The sequence below is a fragment of the Drosophila mojavensis genome, unplaced genomic scaffold (genome assembly GCF_018153725.1).
Source record: "Drosophila mojavensis isolate 15081-1352.22 unplaced genomic scaffold, ASM1815372v1 contig_80, whole genome shotgun sequence".
NCBI classification, from domain to species: Eukaryota; Metazoa; Arthropoda; class Insecta; order Diptera; family Drosophilidae; genus Drosophila; species Drosophila mojavensis.
This window is the reverse complement of record NW_025318906.1, coordinates 7,418,882-7,443,972: the sequence shown is the minus strand read 5'-3', so window position 1 is coordinate 7,443,972 and position 25,091 is coordinate 7,418,882. Positions and strand designations below refer to the sequence as shown.

The 25,091-nt window shown below is 36.2% G+C and overlaps 1 protein-coding gene across 23 annotated transcripts in view; it reads right to left on the bottom strand.

Annotated features, from left to right (window-relative positions):
* LOC6579016 (longitudinals lacking protein, isoforms F/I/K/T) overlaps positions 1-25,091 on the bottom strand; it is a 77,939-nt gene that overhangs the window by 42,940 nt on the left and 9,908 nt on the right. For 12 of the 23 annotated variants that reach the window (XM_015163433.3, XM_015163423.3, XM_032730690.2 and 9 more), the window contains exons 2-5: positions 22,716-23,187; positions 22,182-22,617; positions 21,452-22,114; positions 21,275-21,358 (exon numbers count right to left, since the gene is read on the bottom strand). In XM_015163433.3, the coding sequence (XP_015018919.2) occupies positions 21,275-21,358; positions 21,452-22,114; positions 22,182-22,617; positions 22,716-22,889 (1,357 nt within the window). In that variant the 5' untranslated portion in view covers positions 22,890-23,187. Of the gene's footprint in view, positions 1-189; positions 403-529; positions 732-2,683; positions 4,551-4,577; positions 5,913-6,315; positions 8,215-9,062; positions 12,102-13,112; positions 13,731-14,371; positions 14,698-14,845; positions 15,060-15,425; positions 15,782-21,274; positions 21,359-21,451; positions 22,115-22,181; positions 22,618-22,715; positions 23,188-24,424; positions 24,465-25,091 lie in introns of those variants that run through there. The other 11 variants (XM_032730704.2, XM_032730698.2, XM_044010451.1 and 8 more) reach the window with 11 other exon arrangements.

Below are 25,091 nucleotides of genomic sequence, written 5' to 3'. Positions count from 1 at the left end.
ATATATATATATCTATTTAATTGCTTTCTTCGACTGTTTCATTTTATATTGAGTGTGTGAGTGTGTTATTGTTGTTTGTTATTGTTGTTGTTTCTGTTGCTTTGTTGTTTTTGGTAGTTACAATTTTTGTAAGTTATTATAATTATTATTATTTCTTTTTTTTTTTCTTTCTTTGCTGTTTAAATTTTATGTTTTTTGTTTTTGTTTGGTTTCGTTCAACAAAATGTTGCACTTTGCCTATGCGGATAACGCTTATTCTATTTGATTTTAAAGAAAACATTATCTCATAAGTAATATTTGACACAGACACCGGACTCAAGGTGCCTCTTTAGGTGGGAGCTTTGTGAAAATGCTTTGCCGCACATCAGACAGCGAAATTTTTTCTGTCCACCACATTCATATCTATAGAGAAAGATTTTGTATACATAGATATATTTTAGTTTAAACTGAACACAACAGACAGACGACTAGACAGATGTATTTATCTATATAGATATATAATTTCATATACAGTTCAATGTAAGCTCACCTGATATGTCGTTGCAATGAGCTGGCATCCTTGTAGCTCTTCAGGCAATTAAATCTGGGGCACTGATAGCGTCCATCGGGATTTATGAATTTGAATAAGTCCGAAAACTTTAGCTCGTACCAATAGTCACGGATCAGTGAGTGGGCCGTCGAGCCAGTTGGAGGCGGTGTTTGGCTGGAGTTGGAGGCGTAGCTGCTGGGCGCTACAAAAATATATGAAATACAAACATTTTTAATATTTTTAAGATACAAGAAACAAACTTTATACAAAAAAAATATGGGCAAAAAAATTTAGAACAAAATATAGAGATTTCTCTTAAGCTTAAACAGCTAGACAAAAGACATATATATTTATTTGTTTCATACTTTTTAGATTAAAAAAAAAAGTAACAAGATTTTATATTTTTTTTTCCAAGTAGTTAAAATTTTAGCGAAATTCTTTTTTCTTTTTTTTTTCCTTTTGTATTTTTGCAGTTAAAAGTGTCGAAAAATAAAAAAAACATTTTTATAGTTGGATTATTATTATTAATTATTATTAATTATAAGAATAATAAGAAAAATGTGATATTTACAGTTAGTGTGTGGTATGCAACAGTATTGTGTGTTCATTTTGCTTGTTGGCTGATTGATTGATTGTTGGTGTTTTTTTTTTGTTGGTTGATGAAGCTGATGCAGAGAGAGCAGTTGCAGTGGTTGATGATTTAGGCAGCTTGATTACAATCTATCTATATATACATATACATGTCGCATATATATATAGAGGAGGCGATATACTTGCGATACTTGAAATGAGGCGCTGAGTGAATGATGATGCATAATTCTGAGCTATTTTTTTTTTTTTTTTTTTTTTTTTTTTTTTATGGCAGCTGCAATGAAACAGGTTTAGTAGTAGGCATAAAAATAATAATTTGAGATGTGAAAAAAAAGTTAAAAAAAAAAATAAATAAATAAAGTAATAAAAATATTAAATATAAAAATAAAATAATAATAATAAAAAAAAAACAGATTAAAAAAATTAAATAATAAAAAATGACTGAATTTTTAAAACAAATCTTAAAAATACATATAAAGTATCACATTAAATAACCTATTTTAAATAATTTATATAAAAAATAATAATAATAAATTATTTTGTTAATAAATATTAAAAAAAAAAAAAAAGATATTTTTGACAAAATTATTAACTAAAATATATATCATATATTATAAATTAACTAATTTAAAAATAATAAGTATAATCAAACTTAAAATACAAATGCAACCCACTTAATTTTTAACTTTAAAAATTAATTTAATAAAAATATTATTTTGTATAGTAAATAACAATTTCAATATTTTCTTTTTAAATTTATTCAGTTACATACAAAAATAGCAATATTTATATATATATATGTATATATAGGTTATATATATATATAAAAAATATCTTAATTATGCTCTTTGACAATGTGTATAAAAATAGTTGATTTGTTGTTTTCGTAATAGCATAAAGTTAATATAAAAATACAAATGTTATTGTGTAAGTGTGTGTGTGTGTATAAAGTAATTCAATTGGACATTTTAGAAGTTAATATTGTAATGAATATGTTTGATATGAATATATGAAATGAATGTGAAATGAAATGCAGACATTCAAAACTTGCTCTCATTATACAGAAGACCTGCAAAGTTTTTAAATCATTTAAAACATCATTTTAGTAATATAAATATTTTTAAAGTATTTTCACATCATTTGGTACATGAACATCACTCGAAACATTCCATTTTTCATTTGACTGTGTATTTCAAAGATCTCCCCTTCACAACTGGAAACTGTTTGGCTTAAAAAAAAGTTGAACTAAGCGTGGTTGTATAACGGTTTCTTTTAACCAAGTTCACAAACTGAGCATTAAATGGATCACACAAGTTTCAGTTGGCATTCCAAAAACTTATATCATAGATTTTTTTTTTGCCAGCTTTAACTTGGCCAGCTCTATGTGCTAGGCTAAGGTTTTTTTTTTTTTTTTGGCTGAATTATATTTTCTTGTAAATATAGTTATATATATTTGAACTATTTGCTGTTAGTAATTGTTGTCGGTTTCTATAAATTGTACTGTTGGTTGCATTCATTTGTATATTTGTTTCTGAGATCGCTTTGTTTTAGTTTTCGTTTTTCTTTTTGATAGTTATATGTTCATAAAAAATATATGTATATATTTATAAAAGTATTTCTATGCTAGCAAGGAACTTACATTTTACAGCTCTCCAACTAAGCTATGTATAATATATATAAATAATTTTCTTTTTTTTTTTTTAGTATAATACTTGAAATTTTTGTTTGGCGTTGCCTTTGCTTAACTACGTTTATCAAACATGACTTGATTTGGGCTTTAAAAATAATTTTCTTTTCTTTTTTTGTTGCTTAGGAATGCGACGTTACGAAATTGCCTCTTAGGAGCAACCCTCACTTCTCCTATTGTTTAAAAACCTGTCACTACTCTCAGTAGTCTAGTAAAATATTTATAACTTTTTGTTTTTTAGTTTTGACTTAGTTTCGGTTACATTTATCTTTGGACTTTTGGCTTAAAATGCTAATAAAATATATAAATATTTAAATTTAACTTAAATTTTTAAATAATTTATTTTTCGTTTTTTTTTTATTAACTTAAAACTAACGCATAGATAAAAGTTAAAGTTTCAATTTTTGGCTTTTTTGTTGGGACTTTGCAACGCACAAAACTTTACTGCACAATGGAAACTAATTCAAATAAAAATTGTTTTATTTTATTTTTTCGCAAGACGTTTACATAAATTATACAAATTTATGTAAAATGTGGCTGAAGCGACCTTTTTGGCATGCAAATCTGACACCACAAAGTGAAAGTTTAAATATGCAAAAATACGGTAAACAAAAAAACATCAAATGGAAGCCAGAGAGAGTGTGAGAGAGAGAGAGAATAGCAAGTGCGATTTTTTTTGTTAGATAGATAGAAACAATTTGTGCGTTGCGCTGCCCGGTTCTTAAAAATATATAGTTGACAACTTAAAGAGATCAAATAAAGATATATTTCTTTGGAATACTCTTGCAGCAGGTTAAACTGTGTCCTAAATAAGAGAGTTTTCTAAGTTAAATGTGCAGAATTCTAACTGAAACTCAAATCATATATCGCAACAGTTTTAATCGATCATCGTTCTAAAACTCATATAAATGATATGAAATAAAATGAACTCTTGAGAGCTTTATGGAGAATGACTGAAGAGAGAGAAACGTAACTTTCAACTGGATGAATATATCTCTTAAGAGTTTTCTCATCTAAATTCAGTGAAATTTTAAGTTTAGTTATCTTTTTATGTGGAACATGGAAAATAACATGTCAAATACATAATATCAGACAACAGACAAAATTTATAACAGACTCTTCGATTAGAGTCCTATTTAAATAAGTTCCAGCCCACGAATCTCTAGTAATATATTGAAGTCAGCTAATATTTGGCTGATATTTTTCTGTAGACTAAACTACTAAATATTAACAAAAAAAAAACTCTATAACCGATACTGATAAAGCATATAAGAAAAATTGGATCTTTTAGTTGGAATATTTTCTATCATTTTGGATTTTCCTCTAAAGTTTACTTAAACAACTTTATAAGAACTATGGTATATCGAAATTTTATCTCAGCCTTACTGCAAGAGTATTTCAAGCCTCGGCCAGCCGAAGCTTTGCCATTCTTCTTCTTTTCAATAGTTTCTGCTTTGTTTTCCAGCCACTTTTATGCCGTTTCCCATTTGGTTTGTATGGTGGCTGCTTGCATTTGAAATGCCAACGGCAGGAATTCCTTTTTCATTTTGGCAAAATGGGTTTTAATGTGCTTGGTTAGGTTGTCGCTGCGCTTGGCCGCATAGTTGCAGCTGGGGCACTGAAAGATCGGACGCTCTGTGGTAAAGCGGCACTCGAAGCGACGATGCCGACTCAAGCTCTTGCGTGTCTTGTAGGATTTGCCGCACTGATCGCACGCGTGCTGATACCAGGTGAGTACGAAATCTGTAAGAAATGCGTTTTTGTTTTTTGTTGTTTTCGACCCATACACACAATACGCGACAGAGAAAGCGAGTGTGCCAGAGTAAAGGAAGAGAGAGAAAGAGAGAGAACAGCACACAACAACACAAATGAGTGAATGAAGCGGTGAGGCGCGCGAATGTGTGTGTGTGTGTGTGTGTAAATGTTGTTGATGAATTTGAATTGTTGTTGATATTTGTTGGGTGTTAAATATAATATTTTAAATATAGATATATGATATGATATAATTCTTCTTTTTTTAGTTCTTGTTTGGCTGATGACTGAATTCTTAAACTGATTTTGTTGTTGTTTTTTTGAGCAAGTCAAACTACATGAAAGTCAACATAAAACTTAAGACATAAAATTAAACATAATTTTTATATACATACATATAGGCATTCCATGTAATTAGAAATAACTAAAAGACACATAAAGCTTAAAAATATTTGACGGGTAAAATAATAATTTAAAAAATATATATACATAAATATAAAAAGAAAATATATTTAAATAGATAAAAACACACATTTGGCTTATAAGCTAAATAACATCAGGCACGCCCACAAATATATAGATAAGAAAACCCACATTTAGAGCATAGAATAAAACACAAACAGCGCCAGCTCTGAGCAGAAACTGGCAGCTGTCTGTCAAGAGAGGCTGCATAAGAAAAAACATCGAATGTTAAATAATTTATTATTATTATTATAATTTTTTGAAAGACACAAATACAATAGAGATATTTATATATAGAAAAATGTATAGATAAATTAATATTAAAGAGTAAACTTTTATTGTGTGAGTAGCGCAAGGACAAAACACAGAAGCATAAGATATCACACACACACACGCACAGACGACACACACACACATACATAAACCAGTTGAGAATTACAATTATCAATATGCATTTCATGTAGCATACAAACAGGCGCTATATGCATGCTATATGGATAGATAGTTAAATATATCTGTAACTGTATGTGTGTGTGTCGGTGTATGTGTGTGTAATATCATAGATATGTGCAGCTAGAACAAATAGAACCCATGTATATATATATATCTATATATATGTAAATATATATAGAGAGAGAATTTCCAGAAATAGACGAAGACAGCATAGATTATATATATATAGTATATCTGTATAATATATATATATATATATGCAAGTGACAGACTTTTGATATTGTGATGTTGTACGTGGTTACGCATACAGTTACTGGACTGATACTGATAGTTGGGGAGTACTGGGTGGCACTGGGTTATAGATAGACTCCTAGAACTGCACAGCCACAGTACCAAGTAGTAGTAGGTAGTAGTAGTAGGTAGAGTAGAAGAGTTTATCTAAAAGAAATTTAGTAATAAAAATAGGTTAGTGAAATTCTCTGTACAACAAATTTTTGCGCTTGCGCAACAAAAACAAAGCGAGCAAAATAAACAAACAAAAAATTTGTTGGGGATATAAATTGGGTGGAGGAGTTGTGGTGTGTAGAGTCGCAGGTGTAGATCACACGTAAAGCCAGCTAAAAAAAAACTTTAGATAAATTCTTAAAAAAAAAACTTTTGCAGCAACAAATTATTTTTTCTTGTTTTTTGTTTCTTTTTTGTTTTTAGTTTTATTCAATTAATAATATAAATTTTTGTTTGGTTTTTGAGGTTTGTGTTTTTTGTTTTTATAGTCCAATATATATAGTTAAATATATATATTGTTTTAAAACTAATTTAAATAATTCACATACACGTTAAAAATTATACTTAAACATTTAGGTATACAATTTGGTGGCATATCATTTTTTTCGTTGTTTTTTTCTTTTTGGAATAAGTGCTTAAATCAAATCTACACAATATTCTTTAATGCATTTTTTAGTTTTGGAGTGTTCTTTTTTTTGGAATTAGCTGAGTATTTTCTCATTTTTCACTTGTCTTTTGAGTATTTCTTCTTCCTCCTCTGGTTGCTCATCAAAAACTAATTTTGATTACAATGGCATCGTTTCATCACTTATACAAAAATTTCTTAAATTTTCTTAAAATTCTAACAAAAATGAGTTGTTGATTTCTGGTTTGGACTTAGGCAATAGAAATTCGTGACGGTTTAGAGTTTGACATAAATAGTTGACATTCTTCTTCTTCTGCTTCATCTAGTTGTTTTAGGATAAATAGTACCGCAAAGTAACATTGTAATACAGTTGTTTTCTTTCTTTCTTTTTTTTTTTAAGACACGTTTCGCTGACTAAAGAAAGCACGCAAAAAAAAAAAAAATTCAAACATTTTTTAAAAAAATTTAAATATAAATAAAAGTTACATAAAATTAAAAAATTTAAGCGCTGGAATGTCTAGTTCTGAGATTCAAGATTCGATACATGGAATATTAATCATATGTGACTCGTTTAAACATACAAAAATGAGAGACAAATTAAAATTACGAAACTTAAGTAGAATATATAAGACTTGGTTTTTCTTCATCTTCCTTTTCTTGTAATAATAAATATAAATAGGTTTCTTTTTTTCGATTTCTTTTTGGTTTTGTTTTTTGTTTTCTTTTTCGTTGTTAAGCAAAAATATATAGATACTTTGGTTTACACTTTTAGGCTTTGAGAAAATGAAACAAAACTCGTTCAGTTATTGTTGTACGCAAATGGCATGGTATTCATCAAACGCTCCTTGAGCAATGAATTCGATATGATCTGCAGGCCGAGCTTCATGTTCCACTCCTCGTCGAGCAGATGATGCGGCTGCGCCTTTCCTGGTGTCACTGGCTCCGCCTTGATGCCCAGCTCAGCGGCAGCAGCCAACTCATCAATGGCTCCAACTGTTGCCGCTGCCTTCTCGCCATTGTTATTGACTGCTGCTGCTGCGGCGGCTGCTGCAGCTGCTGCTGCTGCTGCTGCTTGCTCCTCCACAACTGCGGCAGCTGCTGAAATCGCTGTAATTGCGCCCGTCAACCCGTACGTGGGTATGGGCATCATGTGTGGCGGCAGTGGGCTGGTGCAACGCGAATTACCACCACCACCAACACTGGCGCCTCCATTCAAGTTCTCATCACGTTCGTAGTGCTCCTTGCGCAACGACAGATTCTCCGGTATGGGACTCTCGCAGCCATTGTGGGAACCAGCGCTGCCCACGCTGGCGCTGTCGCTGTGCATAACTCCACCACCGACTCCAGCACCACCACCACCAGCACCTCCAACTGCGCCGCCGCCCATGCCAGTCACACTGGCCATTACAGCGGCGCTCAGTTTGATGTCCAAATTGTTGACACTGCGCGGACTGCTCGTCCTTGAGCCGCTGCCCGTCGTCTGCTGTGCAATGGCCGGCGGTATGCCATGCTTGGAGACCAGATGCCGGACCATATGGTATTTACGCCGGAAGCGAGAGCTGCAGAATTCGCAATTGAAACGCGGCGGTATGCCGATGCATTCGTCGCGCATGTGCCGCTGCAGGTGACGCTTGCGCAGGTAACTCTTGCCACAGACGGCGCAGGGGAAACGCTCGTGAGGATCGCCGCCAACGCCGCCGCCAGAGATGTCCACGTCGCTGCCAAAGACGCTGTGATTAAATTCATACTTGCAGTCTATGCTCTGGCCGACTGATTGATGATCAACGGACTGATCAATCGATGGATTTGCTGATTGTGTGTTGTGCTGATCTGTGGTTGTTTCGTTTGTTGTTTGTGCATTTGTTTTTAGTTTTTAATTTTTAGTTTTTGATTATTTTTTTAGTGTTGATTTGATCGTGTTGTATGCAGATTATGATGTGATGGATTTGTGAATTGGTTTCGGGTTTTTCGTATATTTTTTTGTTTGATTTGTTTTTTGGTTTGTGTTTTATGAAATGAAAATGAAAAGAAAAATAAAAAATATTGTGTGAAAAATCATAAAACGCAAATCCCTTAAATGGTAGAAACTCTTTCATTGCTTTTTCTTTTATGTTGTGTTTTTGTTGTTCGTAGATGGATGATTAAACTAAACTTAAACTAAACTTAAACTTTGTGTTTTTTTTTTTTTTTTTTTTAGCTGTTTTTGTAAGTTGAAATTGACTAAAACGAAAACTAAATAAATAGCAAAATAAATGACAAATTTTCTAAAACAAACAATACAACAAATTTTTGTTAACTACTTTTCGAATTGGAGCTACGACAAATTTTTAAAACAAATACAAAGTTCTTTTTATACAAAAATAAATTCAAATTTTACAACAAAAAAAAAGGAATTAATTTACTTAAACATTAAATCAAATAATTTTTTGTTTTGTTTAACTAAGAAATACTTTTACAAAAATAAATCTAACAAAATTTACTTGTTCAAATTATAATGTAAAATTTGTGTTAAGAAATATGAAACATGGTATATATATAAATTTAAATTAATGTTTATTATTGTTTTGGTGTCTTTTTTTTTTAGTTTATCCACAATGAGCTGCTGCAAATTTTGTAGATTTTTTTAAAGGATTTTTCATTAACATTAAATATTTTAAAATTAACAACAAAAACCCAAGTTTCGTTTCAATAAATAGTTGTACACATATATTTAACTTTTTTCAGTATTTTAGCTTAGCTAGAGCAGTTTAACAACATTAAAGGACATTTTCATTTCTCGTTTTATGTACAATTCGAGGATGGTGGGGGAGTTTTAAGGTCAATTATGGGGGTCAACAATGGAAGCGTTTCTATGATTTCTTTAGCTGATGTATGCCATGTTTCTGACGCAAATGCAACTTTAGATCGTAGCGCCAGCTGCAGCTAAAATTACAAAATTCACAATGAAATTGCACGCTCGAAGATTTCTTCAAATTGTTGTTGCTGTTGCTGCTGCTGCTGCTGGCAGCAACAACTCCTCCCGCTCCAACTCCTACTCCTCCTATTGCTCCTGCTGCTGCAACTCTCAACTGACTGTTGTTGTTATTGTTGTTGTTGCTGCTGCTGCGCATCGGTTTACTGTTTACGACTGCTGCTGCTGCCGCTGCTGCTGCTGCTGTTGGCAGCAACATGCTTGAATTTAATAAATTGGCCAATTGAAATGAGGCAGCAGCCGCTGACATTTGACAGCCGCTGCAATTGCTCGCCTTGCACTGTTGCTGCAGTTTATTGCTGTTGCTACTATTATTATTATTATTATTATTGTTGTTGTTGGCAATTGTTGCGCTATTGCTGCAGTTGTTGCTGCTGTTGCCGCCGCACTTGTACATTCTGCGTATCGTTACCTCCGGCTCAAAGACTTCAGTCACACTTGTTACATGGCAATTGCTGTTGTTGCTGCCGATGCTGTCGGCAATTGTTGCTGCTGCTGCTGGCGTCTTTGTTATTGCTGATGCTGCTGCTGCTGCTGGTGTTGTTGTTGTTGTCTTGTTGGTGGCAGCCGCTGCTACAACAGCCGTCGCAAAATTACAGTAAAGCGTCCTTAAATCTGTAAAAAGTTTTGGATTGGGTGGTTTTTTGGGCTCAAAAATAGTTTCGTCTTTGTTTTTGGTTTTTTTTTTTTTTGCGCTGAGTTTTCTTTACGATTTTTCATGTGAAAGTAGTGTGTATGTGTGTGTGTGGGTGGGTGGAGTTGTATAGATGTGTGTGTATTTTATTTTCATATAATTTACAGCTACTTAAATGTCTAATGATTAGGCGCAACTCTCACACATTAAGATTAGAGTTAATTAAGGAGCAGAAATTAACTATAAATTATGCTTATTAAAATAAATAATAAGGTAAACAAAATGCACACCGCGCCACGACCGCCACTCATAAGAGAGAGAGAGAGATATAACAGTTATTAAAAAAAAAATAGTTACAAAAAATTCGTTTTCATTTAGCGATTTTTCCTGCTTTTCCTTGATTTCATTATATTCTCTCATTCGCATTTTTCACACATACAAATTAATGTAAGAAATATATATATATATATAAAACTTAACGTAATTACACAAACTTTGGCACCAAAATTTTACATAAATCTTTTTAGGCATTTTTATAAATTAAATGTTATTTACCAAGAGTTTTGAAGACGAAAAAATTATTGGGAATAAAAACAAATTAAATATTCGTTTTTGTTGTTTTTGGGTAAATTTTGTGTGAGTGTGTGTAGATGTGGGTGTGTTTCTGGGTGTGTGTGTGTGTGTTGTGAAACATGCAGTTGATAATTGAAAAACACATTTTTGTGGCTTCTGTATATAAAAAATTGCATTTATTATTATTTTTATATATATATTCTTTTTTTTTATTGTTATTTTTAGTTTTTTTAGTCACTTAATTTGTTGGATTTCTTCAGCTTTTCTTTTCTTCTATATGCTACATTTTAATTAAAAAATAACTTTAAGTTCAACTTGAATTTTGATTTTCGTTGCTGGAAATAAATATTTTTCATTCGATTTTTGATTTTTGCGTAAAAGATTTTATAAACAGACTCAAAACGTTTTCTTTTGTTGTAGAAAATGCAAATACCGTGTGCAAAAAGCAACTTGCCCGCCCAGGACAAAGGTCAACGGCTTAAAGGCCGGCTCCTCCCTCCCAGCTCCCACATTTCTTTGGTTAATTTGATTAGTAAAGTTCAAGAGTTGCGCGTCTTTTACTTGGCAATTGCAACACTCCCACACTGATTGGCTGCCCCAGACCCCAGACCCCAGGCCCCAGGGCTCCCTCCCCCCTAGCCCAGCCTCAACAATTCAGCGTTGCCGCATCGCTGCCCGATGATTTGCTGCTGGCTTTGGCCACAGCCGCTGCGGCTGCTAGCACATGCAACTGTTGCTGCTGTTGCAATTGCTTTTGCAGCTGCTGCAACGCCTGCTGATGCAACTGTTGCTGATAATAGCCGTCCATTTGTGGCTGCTGCTGTTGCTCGTCGGCTGTCAGCCCGCCCTGTTCGTGTTCATTATTATCCTCATCATCATCATCGACTATAAATGTTTGTGGCAATCGCAGTTGCTGCTGATGCTGTGACTCCTCGGCCAATTCATCTAGGCCATCATCCAACATATCCAAGTCAACAATATCCTCGCTAGCTGACGACTGCGCAGCCGGCTGCTCTGTCTTGGCCGCGGCAGCACGCTGCTGGCGCTTAAACAGCGAACGCATCGCAATCTCTGGATGCTTTTTACGCACATGCTGCCTCAAGTGATCCGCACGCTTGGTGCGATGACCGCAAACCGAGCAGACCATCGACTTGCCCTTGCCACACTCCTGCCGCAGGTGGCGGCGCAGTGTGCCGTGCCGTCTATAGGTGCGATAACATTGCGGGCAGGTAAAACTCTCCTCAAGCGGATTGGCTGCCAGCGCCGCCGTAGCAGCAGCCGCAGCAGCAGCAGCAGCGGCAACACCTGAGCTCAGCATTGACTGAAAATTATCAAATTGAGGCGCTTGAAAGTGATGCAAAGGTGTGGCTGATGCCGATGTTGTTGCTGCTCCTGCTGCTGTTGCTGTTGCTGTTGCTACAGTTGTTGTTGTTGGTGTTGCTCCTTGATAAGATAAATGCATATCGCAGCTGTCGTCCTGTTTGTAGCTGCTATTGCTGCTGTCTTGTTGGTGTTGTTGTTGCAGTTGTTGTTGATAGCCTGAAATTTGTTTTTGTTTTGTTTGTTTGGGTTGATATATCTCATAATTTGAAATAAATTGTAATTTTCATAATTGCATTGGCTCAGAGTACGTTAATAATTCTTTTTAGAGTTTTTTTTTTTTTTTTTGTCATGCTTTTGTTTTATTTTTTATTAAATTTTTAGTGTAAACGTTCCGCAGTTTCATCAAAGCACAAAACAAGCAATGATTAGTTGTTATCAAAATGCCATTATCAATTAAATATTTCATGATAGGCATTATTTTGGAAATTTTGTTAAAATGATTTTTTGTTGAAATTAATTTGGTTTCTTGTTTTTGGTTTTTAATTTTTTTTTTTCTCAAACAAAAACAAATTTCAAACAGGCAAAATTAATTTTAATTTTAAAATGCACAGCAGCGCGCGCACAGGTGGTTAATTAAAGTAATTTGGAAAACAATAAATAATATTAAAAATAAAGAGAACAGAAGGCAGAAGAACAGAGCAGTAGATAAGTAGAGAGTGGAGTAGAGCTGCAGAATTCAGTAGTTGGGATAACGAGAGTGAGGGAGGCAGCGCACATTGCTCAAATCTCTCCCCAAATCCCAGTTGTTAAAGAGCGTAAAAGTTCAATTATGCAAGAGAGCGAAAGAGAGAGCGCGCGCGCTTGGTTTTAGTGAAGTTTTAAAATGAGATGAGCATGTGCATGTGTGTGTATGTGGGAGCGAGTGTGAGTGTAAGTGTGAGTGCAAGACGAGCTTTCGGGCAGGCAGCAATTTTAGGAGGCACACAACGACGACAACACACACATTCACACACCCACACACATACGATAGGCAGGCACGAGCATTAAACACATTAAACAAATTTGGCTTTCTTTTACTATTGGTTGATTGGGACTTTTTTGGAACTGTACGTCTGTCTCAGTCTGACTGTCTGACAATGGTTTAGGTATAGGCATAGGTATATGTGTGTTTAGGTGTAGGTGTATGTATGCAATCAATGAAATCCTTGAAACAAACACATTGACAACTAAATTGACGCTCTTTAATCAATTCGATTCGTTAAAAATACTCTTAGTTACAAATTACTCTACTCGGTAAGAGATCGAGAGATTCGTTGAGATCCTAATACAAATATTTGGTAATATGCTTCTTAACCTTGCAATGGCGATTCAATGAATCTTTGCGCTTGAAGCCCGCATCACAAACCGAACAACGAAAATTCTCCAACTGGCCGCACTCGAACTCAATGTGACGCTTCAGCGCCGACAAACGGGTATATGCGTTCGGGCATTGCGGACACTGCAATTTCCCATCGTCCCGTAGCTCGGCATTGCGGGCCAGCGTCGCTGCCGAGCTGCTGCGCTCCAATAGAGGCGGTTGCGGTATTGCCGGCTCCATCAATTTTTTAGCCGCAGCCGCTGCAGATGCTGCTGCTGCTGCGCTATTATTTCTCCTTTTACGTGATCTCTCTCTCTTGCCGCGTCGCAGCGTTTGCCCCGATGCACGGGTCGTCATTGGCGGCGGCAGCAGCGACGGCGACGGCGACTGCGGCGGCGGTATCAGCATTGCAGCTGGCTCTAGCAGCAGCGGTATATCGGGCTCATAGTAAAACGAAGAGGATTGATTTAAGCTCAATTCGAGCAGACCTGCAACGAGATGTTTGGCAAGAGCGAGAGAGAGTGGGAGATAGAGAGAGAGAGAGCAAGGTAAAACTACGTATTTGTTGTTGTTCGCCTGCACGACGACAGACAACTTTGCATAAAAAATTTCAAAGGCAAGCAGAAGGCAGTGAATATTACTAATACAACTGCACATTCTATTCCTGCTGAATCAATACCATACAAAGTCTCTCCTCTCTAAGCTTACTAAACTTCCTACATTTATTATATACAGCTGTAATCATAAAAATAGTAGTGCAACTGCTATAGTAGCTGGTAAATAAAATCTACAGATTAACTGAAAATAAACTATTAAATATGTTAATTATTTTCAAAATACTGAGTTTTAATTACCAACATTTGGTCTCACTACTATTTTAATGACTGCAACTACATATAGCTGTCCTGCTTATGCCCACATGCATATGCACTACACTCTCTCTGCATCTAGTCTACTTTTTACTCCTATTTCTACTTTTATCCTCTGCCTGTTCAAACTCACACACAGACACACACAAACTTCCATGCGCATACAAAATTGAACGAAACACTGTCTCTCTGTCTGCTTTATTAGCACATTTTTGATTTTCATCGTAATTTACATAAAAAAAAAACAAACAAATTATATATGTGTACACACTGTGCTTAGGCTAAGCTCTCCGTCTCCTCGCTCTTAAAGTCTCTCTTCGACATGCCCTTGTGCACGTAATAGTAGTGATCTTGCAGCTTGAAATTATAGTGAAAGCCGCGTCCGCACATGCGACAGACATATTTCTTCGGCTGATTGCACTCTTTGCGCATGTGACGCGTCAGTGTGCCCAACACCTGATACCTGCGACCGCATGTCTGGCATACGTAAGGCGCTGACGCCCCCGCCCCCGTTGCCATAGCTGTTGAGGACGACGTTGTGGTCGATGCTGTGGCTGCTGACTCGCTGCTGATGCCCGATACATTTCTATAGAGAGAAAACAACAACAACAAATTGGACGAAAAACTAAGTTGACATTTTTAAGAGAGCCAAGAACAAGAACAGGATCATGTTTTGTTCGATTGGCTGGTGAGTGTGTGTGAGAGAGAAAGATTGAGTGAAAGCACACATTTACCTGCGTGTCGTAATCAGTTTACTGCTACTGCTGCTGCTGCTACCCAATTTACGCTTACGCCTGGACTTGTTGCGCGTGGCAGCCATCGACTGAGAGGAGCAGCTGGCACTGACACTGGCGGAGGAGGAGGTGGGCTTTCTTCGAGCATTGCGACCTGAGCGCCCACGCACGGCTACAATTTGTGGCATGATAATGCCAGGGACGGCGGCTTCGGCTGCACACAACACAATGTAAAAAGAGATGAGAAGAGAGAGAGAGAGAGGAAGAGATAGAAGAGAGAACATGGCTCAGGCTTAGGCAACAACATCAACATCATCAACAACAACAACAAGAACCAGAACAATTCAACAAGTACACTATAATAGACTAGATAAAAATTCTCTCGCTATCGGTGAAAAAAGCTCTTAAAACGCTTTCGCTCTCGATCTCGAACTCGAATACCTGACAAAACACAATTTAAAGCTAATTAAATTGACTTTTTATGCTTAGTTAAATAGTTTAATTTGATTATTTTATTGTTTTATACTTTTTCTAAACAAAAATTTGCAAGTGTGTAAATTAAAAAGAAAAAAAAATTAAATAGGTTTTTTATTTTTATATTCAATTTTTTTCTCTTTTTCTTTTAGGATCAGGCACTAAGCCGGTGGTGTGTGTGATTGTAATGATGCTGCAGCTTGAAATTATAGTGAAATCCCTGACCACACAGGTGGCATATGAAGTGCTTTGGCTGATTGCACTCTTTGCGCATGTGGCGCGTCAGTGTTGAAAGCGTTTGATAAATGCGACCACAGGTCGGACACACGTGCAACGGCGACGACGAGGACGAGGACATCGATTTAGCTGCTGCTGCTTGTTGGCGGCGTTTTTGCTGTTGCATCGCCGACGATCGACTCGACTTTCTTCTGGGCTTTAAGCTCTGTGGCAGCATTAGCATTTCTACGCACAGACCACAAATGAAGAAAGGGAGAGCGTGCGAGAGAGAGAGATAGAGAGGGAGAGAGAGGAAGACACACAAATTGAGAATAGGCTTGGCTTAAGCAAAAGCAAAAACAAATTAAACTTCCTAACTAAATATTCTCCTCTATGTCTTTTGATCTCTTGAAAAAAGCTCTTTTTCATTGCAACAGTTTCATCTCAGTATATCATTTAGTTTAGCAGAATAAAATAATATTGGCAATTGTACAAGTTGAAAGCAAAGAAAAGCCCAGGTTTAAAAACTATTACCAAACTACAAAGTAAATAGGAAAATTGAGAAAAGTTTACTACAAACATACATATACATATGAAAGCTTATTTCAATTTGGATTATAAGAATAAAAAATTGTGTACACACTTGTTTTGTATAGATTAATTTCTTTTTCTTTATAGGTATAGTTATAGATATATATGTAAACTATTTTCTAGGCCAGTTTAACTACATTCTCACCCACACATATAGAGAAAAAGAGAGAGAAAGAGAGAGGAGCAAAGCGCTGTATAACTGTGTGCGTGTGTGAGTGTATGTGTGTGCGCGCGCTTGTGTGTACAGTTATCACAAAAAGCTTCATTGACGACGAGGTTGCAGCAGTAACCTAAAAAGCATTTGATACTTGTGCTTTTTAATAGGCCAAACCAAAACACATGGCTCAAGAAGTGGGTCAAGGCCAAACAGAGAGCTTTCAATGCAAGTAAGCGCAATTATTCTAGAGAATAGTCTAGTAAAATAGTACAGAATTAGTAGAAATATTCTCCATAAATTTCAACATCGATTTCAATTCTTTTCTATTAATATTGTATTACCACGATGACAGAATCGAAATTTAAATAACAAACATACTAATTGGCTTTCATCATTATACAACAAAAATTATTCTGTATGGTGGGAGAGAGACATTAAGTTTAATGTTTTTAATCACTCGCTTTCGAAACTGTTTTGTAGACAATAATATGCTAATGAATTTGGAAATACCCCATTATCGAAAAAAAAAAACACTTGAAAAGAAACTCGTTTCCTCCTACCTAATGCAATCCATGCAAACAAAACACGATCATTGAGAACTTTATATAGCTCATGTATACATTTTCCTTCAGTGTGAAACAAAGACACAACAATCTCAGCCACACATAAAGCTGATTTCACAAAAGAAAAAAATATATATATATAAATATATATATCAACATCTCTCGCTCTCTCGCATAAGCGTAGAAAAAATCTTTGTCCGACCTTGAACTTGAACGAATCTTTCAAGTTGTTCGTTGTTGACGTTGATCAACAATTAACAGCAGCAACAGAGCAAGCGAGTGACAGATAGAGATAGAAATAGAAATAGAGCGAGAGCGAAACAACAATTCAGACGGAGCGAGAGCAGAAACAACCAAGGGGCGCGCGCTTATAAATTATGAGAAAACAAGCTTTCAAAACACACAAACGGAAGGTTTCAAAAGGGGTAGCTAGAGCCAGCGGCAAGTGGTTTGACCAGACAAATGACGCACGTTCCAGATGCATAAAGTATATCTAAATCACCATTGAAAACTAACTTGAAATTCCAGACTCGATGCCCACACAATTCTATTACTTTCCACAAAACATGTTATGAACTTGAATTTATTTTTAGCCTACATCAAATGTGCAGAGTTTCTGCGCCGATCCAATCTCCAATAAAAAAAACACAGAATCTTATTATTTTTTTTTTTTGAAACAATGGAAACGAAACAGAATCAACAACACATCGAAAGCGTAAACAATAAATAACTTTCAAAACAAATTAGAAGAACAAAAAGAAACATTTTTTATGTTTGTGTTGATTTCTTTCATTTTTGTTTGTTTGTTTGTTTATCTGTCGAGGAAAATTTCTGTGGGTATTTTTTGTGGTTTGGTAGCGAGATTCATTGTTAAATATATTTGTATAATCAAAAATCAGAGTTCATTAAAAAAGTTTGGGTTGGTGTTGGTTTGTTGGCACCGCTTCAAGCAATTTTTTTCTGTTGTAGGTTGTTGTTTTATAATAAGTATTAAAACATAAACAGAGACTCGATTGGCCGGAACGTAATGCAAGATAAATTGACCAAGTAAATAAATTATAATTGTAATCATAAGAGATATGTATAGATATATACAATAAACATATATATATATGTATATATGTGTGTAATTTAATGTGTATACACTTAATAATAATGCAGCGTAAAGTAGATAAATGAAGTATGATTATATATATTTTTTTTTGTTTTTCGGATTTGAGATAGGTTCATAGCTTACCCTGGCCGGCGCTTTTTTAATGCAAGCAATATTTTAACAACAAAAAATTGCTTCACAAAGAGTTGCAAAAGCACCAGAGCTTTGCACCCTGTTTGCTACATTACCTGAAAACGCTGGAAAATTATGGTTTTCTTTTTTTGGTTTGATGAGTGAATGGTCTTGTTTTTTAGATGAGTTGGAGATGGCGGGGAAAGCTTTTGGGATAGGATGTTGGGAATATTGGCTTGGACTTTTTTTGGGGCTCGAAACAAAAACGAACTTAAAATATCAAAATTTACTTCATTTTCTTGGCACTTCGCTCAACCGATACCGTCAAGCGAAGCATACTTACCTGGACCCAAGCGTATGAACGATGTTAACTCGCAGACAAACCAACTGTAGATGGCGCCACGATGCAAGTACCAGCGCATAGCGAAAGCAACAACTGTACCTCACCACCCACTCTGGATGGCTACGTGCTTTGCATACGCGGCATTAACTTGATCGGGCGAAGATGCAGGCGAGACGGCGAATTTGTAGATTTGATGATCCGTTTCGATACCTCACTACTGCTGCTGCGCTGCTGCTGCTGCTGACGCTGAGTTTCTTTGAACACTTTTGCACTTAACTCATTAAAGTTTTTGTTGAATGAATTACCGACGCGAAGCATGCGCAATGCGCTCTCGCCTCAAAGTAGAGAAAGAGCACGCGCTGCTTTAACGGTACAAAAAAAAGTTCGAAAAGCTACGCGCACGCGCTCTCTGTTCGTACAAAAGAAAAGCTTTTGCCAAACAAAAGATGTTTCGAAACGAATTTGACGTCTTAAGAACTAGCATAAAACATAATGGATAACACAAATCAAAGTCAATAAATAAAACAAAAAAAAAAGTCCCGTCAACCAAAATAAAGCAAAATTATACATATATATATATACATAGATAATGTATGTATAATATATATAAGATAAATATACATAGTACTAAAATTACAATTTAAAAACTGCATGCGTATTTTTTATATAAATATTTATATATATATATATATATATATAGTTTATAAGGAACGGAAAAAAAATCAACTAAAATCGTGTAATAAAACATTAGCTCGCGCTGAAGAAAAGGGGAATTTATATAGGTAGAAGAATTCTAAACGAAGACGAATCAACAAATAAAACGTTGGCATTGAATGAATATGGCGAGAAAAGCAAATGTGACAATAATGATAACAAACAAGTGCCGAGAAATGGAGGATTGTGTGTGTGTATGTATTGATGAGTGTGTATGTATGGATGTGTGTTTGTGTGTGTTATAAGATGTTTAACAAAAAGAAATCATGTTAAACTTGATAACTTGGTTATTTGAATGTTGCTGGTTAAAATTGCTAGAAGTGGTTTACCAACAATAACAACAAAACTGCTTTTTTTGACAGGACTGCAGCAGCACTTAAAACAAACACTAAGAGAGCTTTCAGTGTGAGAAAGAGTGAGACAGAGAAAGCAACCTACGGCATACACGCGCACAGCTCGCACACTCACTCCGTCACACACACACACATACGCACACGTAGGGGTAGAGCAAAGTCACACACGCACAACGTTTGCTGTAGCTACGAAACTTTAGTTGTTATCAACTCTCACTCACACACACACACATACGCACGCATAAAACATAATTATAAACTAACTTAATACAAACACAATCAAACTTGAAGCTGCAGTGTGTACAAGATGAATGTATATATATATGTGTGTGTGTATGGAAAGTGTGCTGAGTGTATCAGGAGAGAGCGCAATTGAAGTGTCTTCGTTTTCGGAAACTCTCTCTCATCAGCAATTGATTTAAAGAGAGAGCGAGAGAGAGAGGTTTATGTAGCAGCAGCTTGCGGCTTATGTTATGCATTAATGGAAAACTATTGAAAAAATACTATATATGTATATGTTTGTGTATGTATATGTGTATGTGTATGTGTGTGTTAAATAAGTATAAATTATATATATATACATAAAATAATAATGTTAAAAACCAAATGCGGCACAAAAAAAACACCAATACATCAGAAAACCAAATGATTACCAAACATAATATATATAAATCTATATATATATATATAGAAGTTAAAAAATTATAGATATATATATATATATATATAAATATTAAAAACAAATCATACATAGAACACATTTCATAAAGCGCAAATGAATTTGATGGTAGTTTGAGTGAGTTATAATAGTTAGAGTTAGTTAAATAGTTGTGGAGGATAGCTATAATCAGGTCTTTTAGGGGGAGGGTATAGTAGCAAATGTTTTTGTTGGTGGTTTTGGTTGTGTTTTCAATTCTTTTGTGATAGATTGTGTGTTAAAAATTAAATTTAAAGTAGTTTAATATAATAAATACAATAAATATATACAGAAAAAAAAACTTGAGTTATACGAATTATGTGTGATCAAATCAAAAAAAAATTATATAATTGAAGTTAGTTGTAAAAAAAAACTCAAAATAAATAAATAGTAGTACTTTCAACTTGCACAAATTATTATCTGGTTTTTTTAGTTTTTAACTTTTGGCTGTAACATCGAGAGCGGAGCAAAGCAAAACAGAAAAACAAAACACACAAACAAAACAAATTAGAAGAAATCAAATCAAGGCTATAAATTTAATTTTTTTTTTTGGTACTTGAAACATTTGTCATTTTGTTTCTGGTTTTTAGTTTTTAAATTTTTCTGTTCTTTTATTTTTCGTTTGCTGTGCCGCCGCTTCGAATTTTGTTTCTTGTTTTTTTTTTTCTGTTTAGTATTTTTTGCATTTTTCTTGTTGCTTGTTTTTTTTTTTACTTTCTTTCTATGCTTTTGACTACCTAACAAAAATTCTTGCTGAAACGTTTAAGAGCTTTTTTCGGAGCACGACCTTTTACAGTTTTATATTTTATATTTTTCAAAAATTAAATAATTATGTAGTATTCTTTCTTTTTAAGTTTTTGAACGAAAAACAAATTATGTGAATTAAGAGTTGTGTGAGAAAAATTCGTAAATATCATTTTTCTGCTTCTACTAAATTTGCATTTGAAATTTTTAGCTGGTCGTCGTGCTCGGCTGGTCCCTAACCATAATTGATCTAAACTGTTTTTGCTTTTTCATTTGTATTATATATATAAGTTTGTATATAGTTTTTCTTGAACTATCTTTTCGAGTATAGAGTATGCAAGGAAAAACTCACCTTGTGGATCCCGTTGCTGTGCATCCTGTGCGGCCATTAGTCCAAGTTCATCCTGAGATCTGTCGTGTTGCCATGTTGCATATGCTACAATATCGACAAGAAGAATTTACACAATTAATATCCAAAATATGTATTTATATAATTTGATATTTAGATGCTTGTAGAGCAGAGACGCACCTTGACTAGATCCTTCGCCACCCTGACTGGTGCCGGCCGCTTGGTCCAGCTCCTCCATTGTCATATCCTCCTCATCCAAAGTCAAATCCTCAACATTCTCATCGTGCGCATCATCGTCGTATTCGGCCTTGGGCTCGATGACCATTTCAGTTGTTGTTATGCTATTATCTTTGATCTTTTGTTTATGATTCGACTTGTCGAGCGTTGTTAATTGCTTAACGACACCGGGATGCACGGCAACAGCGCCACTTGCAGCACCACCGCTTGCCACATCCATCTCCTCGGCCTCGCCTTGGGCGCCTTGATTCTGCTGTTGTTGTACATTGTCGGTGTTAATGGCATCGCTTGTTGTTTGTTGTTGCTGCTGCTGTTGCTGTTGTTGTTGGGCGCCCTGGGCAGCTGCTGTCGATGTTAGTTTAGCGCTTTCAGTCTTTTTGGTAACGTTACTGCTGCTGCTGCTGCTGCTGGTCAATGGCTGGTTGATTACTTGGCTTCCGGTGCCGCTGCTTGCGGCAGCAGCAACCGTTGCACTTGCTGCACCGCTACCGCTGGCCAATTGAGTGCTGACCAGAGCGGAGGCGGCTAAGCCAGCGCTTGTTTGTTGGAGGATTGACTGATTGGAGGCGGCGGCTAGCACAGACGAATTCGAGTTGTCGTGCATATCTGCAAAATTAAACAAATATATTATTTAACAACATATATTTTCTAATTATTTATTTTTGCAATTTACCATTTTCCATGCTACGGCGTCGCACTTTTCGACGACGACGCGATGGACTGGAGGAGCCTTCACGCGAACCGGCCACATCTCCAGCATCGACCATGCCCCCAACACCCACAGCTGCACCGCCCGTTGTGACGCGCGCACGCTTTGTCTGCTCGAGTGTATAGGGAGCGCTCAGCTTGACGCGATGATGTGTATCGGGTTTGGGTGCTTGCTGTTGTTGTTGGGCTGCGGCGGCAGCTGCTGGGCCCGTGCCGCTGCGATTATCGGATAAACCTTTAATCTGCAGCGATTCGGCGGCTTTGAGCAGTGCCGTCAGTTGATCCTGCGAGATGTTCACCTCGCCGCGATACATATAATCCATCATGGCGCGCAACTCCTGGTACTTGACATCCTTGAGTATGAAAATCGGATGCTTGTCGTACTGTTCTTGCAGCAAAGTCTACAATATTAAATAGATTGCAAATTTGTTTCAATTAAGATTTCTGTATTTAAAAAAAACAAAAACAAAACAATTTTTTTTTTTTTTTTTTTTTTCACCGCAAAGTAGGGACTGCATGCTGATAGCACCACCTTGTGGGCCTTGAGAAATTTGCCCTCGGCGGCGAGCGTACAATCGACTAGTGTCTCATTCTCCAGCAACGTATCAAAGACGCTGATTAACGTGCTCTGATGGTTGTTCCAGCGCAAACAAAACTGTTGATCGTCATCCATGTTTGCCGAAAAGTTTCCAAAGGATAGAAGAGGAGGAAGGGAAAAAAATTGATTTTGCCGACCGTCGCGTCGTTCGACGTGGCGATGCGCACTTTAGGTTGTGCTCTCTGCCTGGCGCGTTTTTCTTTCAGCAGCTTTCAGGAAATTTCAGTATATCATGCAATTGGAAATATAATTTTGTTTATATATTTTCTTAGTAAGCTTTCGTTTGGTTTGTCGGCTTTATCTTCCACTTGTTGTTATCTTCCTTCCTTTTTCTTTTTATTTTTGTCAAATGCTTGTAGTTATGTCAGTTAAACTGCAAGTGCAATAGAAGAAATAAAAAATATAAACAAGTTAGTTAAGTCGCTAAACACAAAAAATGACAATAATTCACACACATACACATATTCACTTGCATACATCAAAAGAAACCAAACAACAATGGCAATTAATTACTCGCTTTTATGTTTTGCCTCTAGCAAGCTGTTCAAGGTCAAGTTCATGTTTTATTTCAGCAACGGCAGAAAAAAAGAAAAAGCCGCCTAGTACCTCTCTTACACACACATTGAAATGCATTAACGCTCAACAGAGCTCGAAATTTCAGTGAGATTATTATTATTATTATATTTTATCTACATATGCAAATTACACAGCTCCGCAATTGCTTCATCAACACATCAACAAATACACCAACACATGTGAAACATACTTTTTCAACACACGAAAGCGCCATCTATGACGCTCGAGCACACAACTGCAAATGCAATTTTTTTTCTTGTTTCGTCGTTTGCTTTCAAATACTTCTATCTTGGCTTTGCTTCCTTTTTTCAACTTTGCTCATTCCAACGGCACCAGCCGCCACACCACTCACTCTCACTCGACATGAAATGAGCGCAAGCAGAGCAATAGCAACGAGAGCGCAAGTACAAATACTCGGCTAACGGATTTTGTGGCGATGTTACAGTTGCTAGTGTTGGAGATCGATGGAAACGATAAATGACGACAACGAGACGTTGCGACGACGACGACGTCGACCCGTCGCTGTCAGCTAGCTAACGAGGCGGCGGCGGCGGCAGCAAGCAGCATGAAACATAAAGAGGGGAAGTTTCGCAGCCGCAGTCGACGTTCGCGTCGTCACTGCTGCATGCACAAACACACACACACACTTGCACACATACGCACTCTGTATGTGAACGAGACGAATGTGTGTGCGCGTGTGCTCACTGTGTTTTTTCCTAGTGGGATTTTCATTGTGGAAAATTTCACAAGTAGCCACACATACAGAGAAACGTTTACGATTTTCTTATAATTTTAAAGTTGAAGTATGAAGCAATCGCTACTAGTCAGTCACATAGATTTCCGTGTGTGTGTGTGTGTGTATGTAATTTGCTTTATGGTGCATTTAAAAATAGAACATTTTTCATTTGAAGGAACACACACACAATCACAAATTCACATACGTGATAAAAATGGGGGAACTGCATATAAAACCGATTTCACAATTATGTATGTCCATAATTTATTTATACTTTTTCCCCACTTCACAAACTTACTTTATTTATTAATTAATACACAAGGAAAATGATTTTCTTTTTGTGTGTGGTTTGGCGTTGGTTGTTGTTGCTGCTGTTTAATGTGTGTGTGTATGTTTAATATACGAGTGTATGTAATTTTTTTGTTGGCCAGCACACCGCACGCGTCGCGATCTGCCGTGCACACACTAAAACCAAACAAAAGCTCCAAGCGCACGAAAGCAACTGAAACGGCGTAAATGTGCTGGCGACTGAGAGACCCTTTTTCATTTTCGCCGCGACGCTTCGTCGACGCTCACTCACTGCTCTCGCTCTCTCGACGCGTTCGGTTTGGCATGCTCGCTCGCTCATTCGCACACACCAAAATGGCCGCCCATGGCGAAGTTGATGAGAGCGAGCGGTGTAGCTCTGTGCGAGTGCGAGTGTGAGTGAGAGTGAGCCTCACATACTTTGGGGGCATGTTATGAAATTGCCAAGTAAGCAGCAGCAGCAGCAGCAGACGACGATAGGCAGGTAGAGGACAGGCAAAAGGAGCCTTTTTTGAAATGCATTGCAGTGAGCGTGCCAAAGAGCAAAGCAAATATAACGGGAAAACATCCCATACACGCACACAAACGCAGGCAGGTAAACTGGCAAACATAATGCGAGCAGTTCAATTCGCCGCAAGAGCCTAACAAGAAGCAAAACG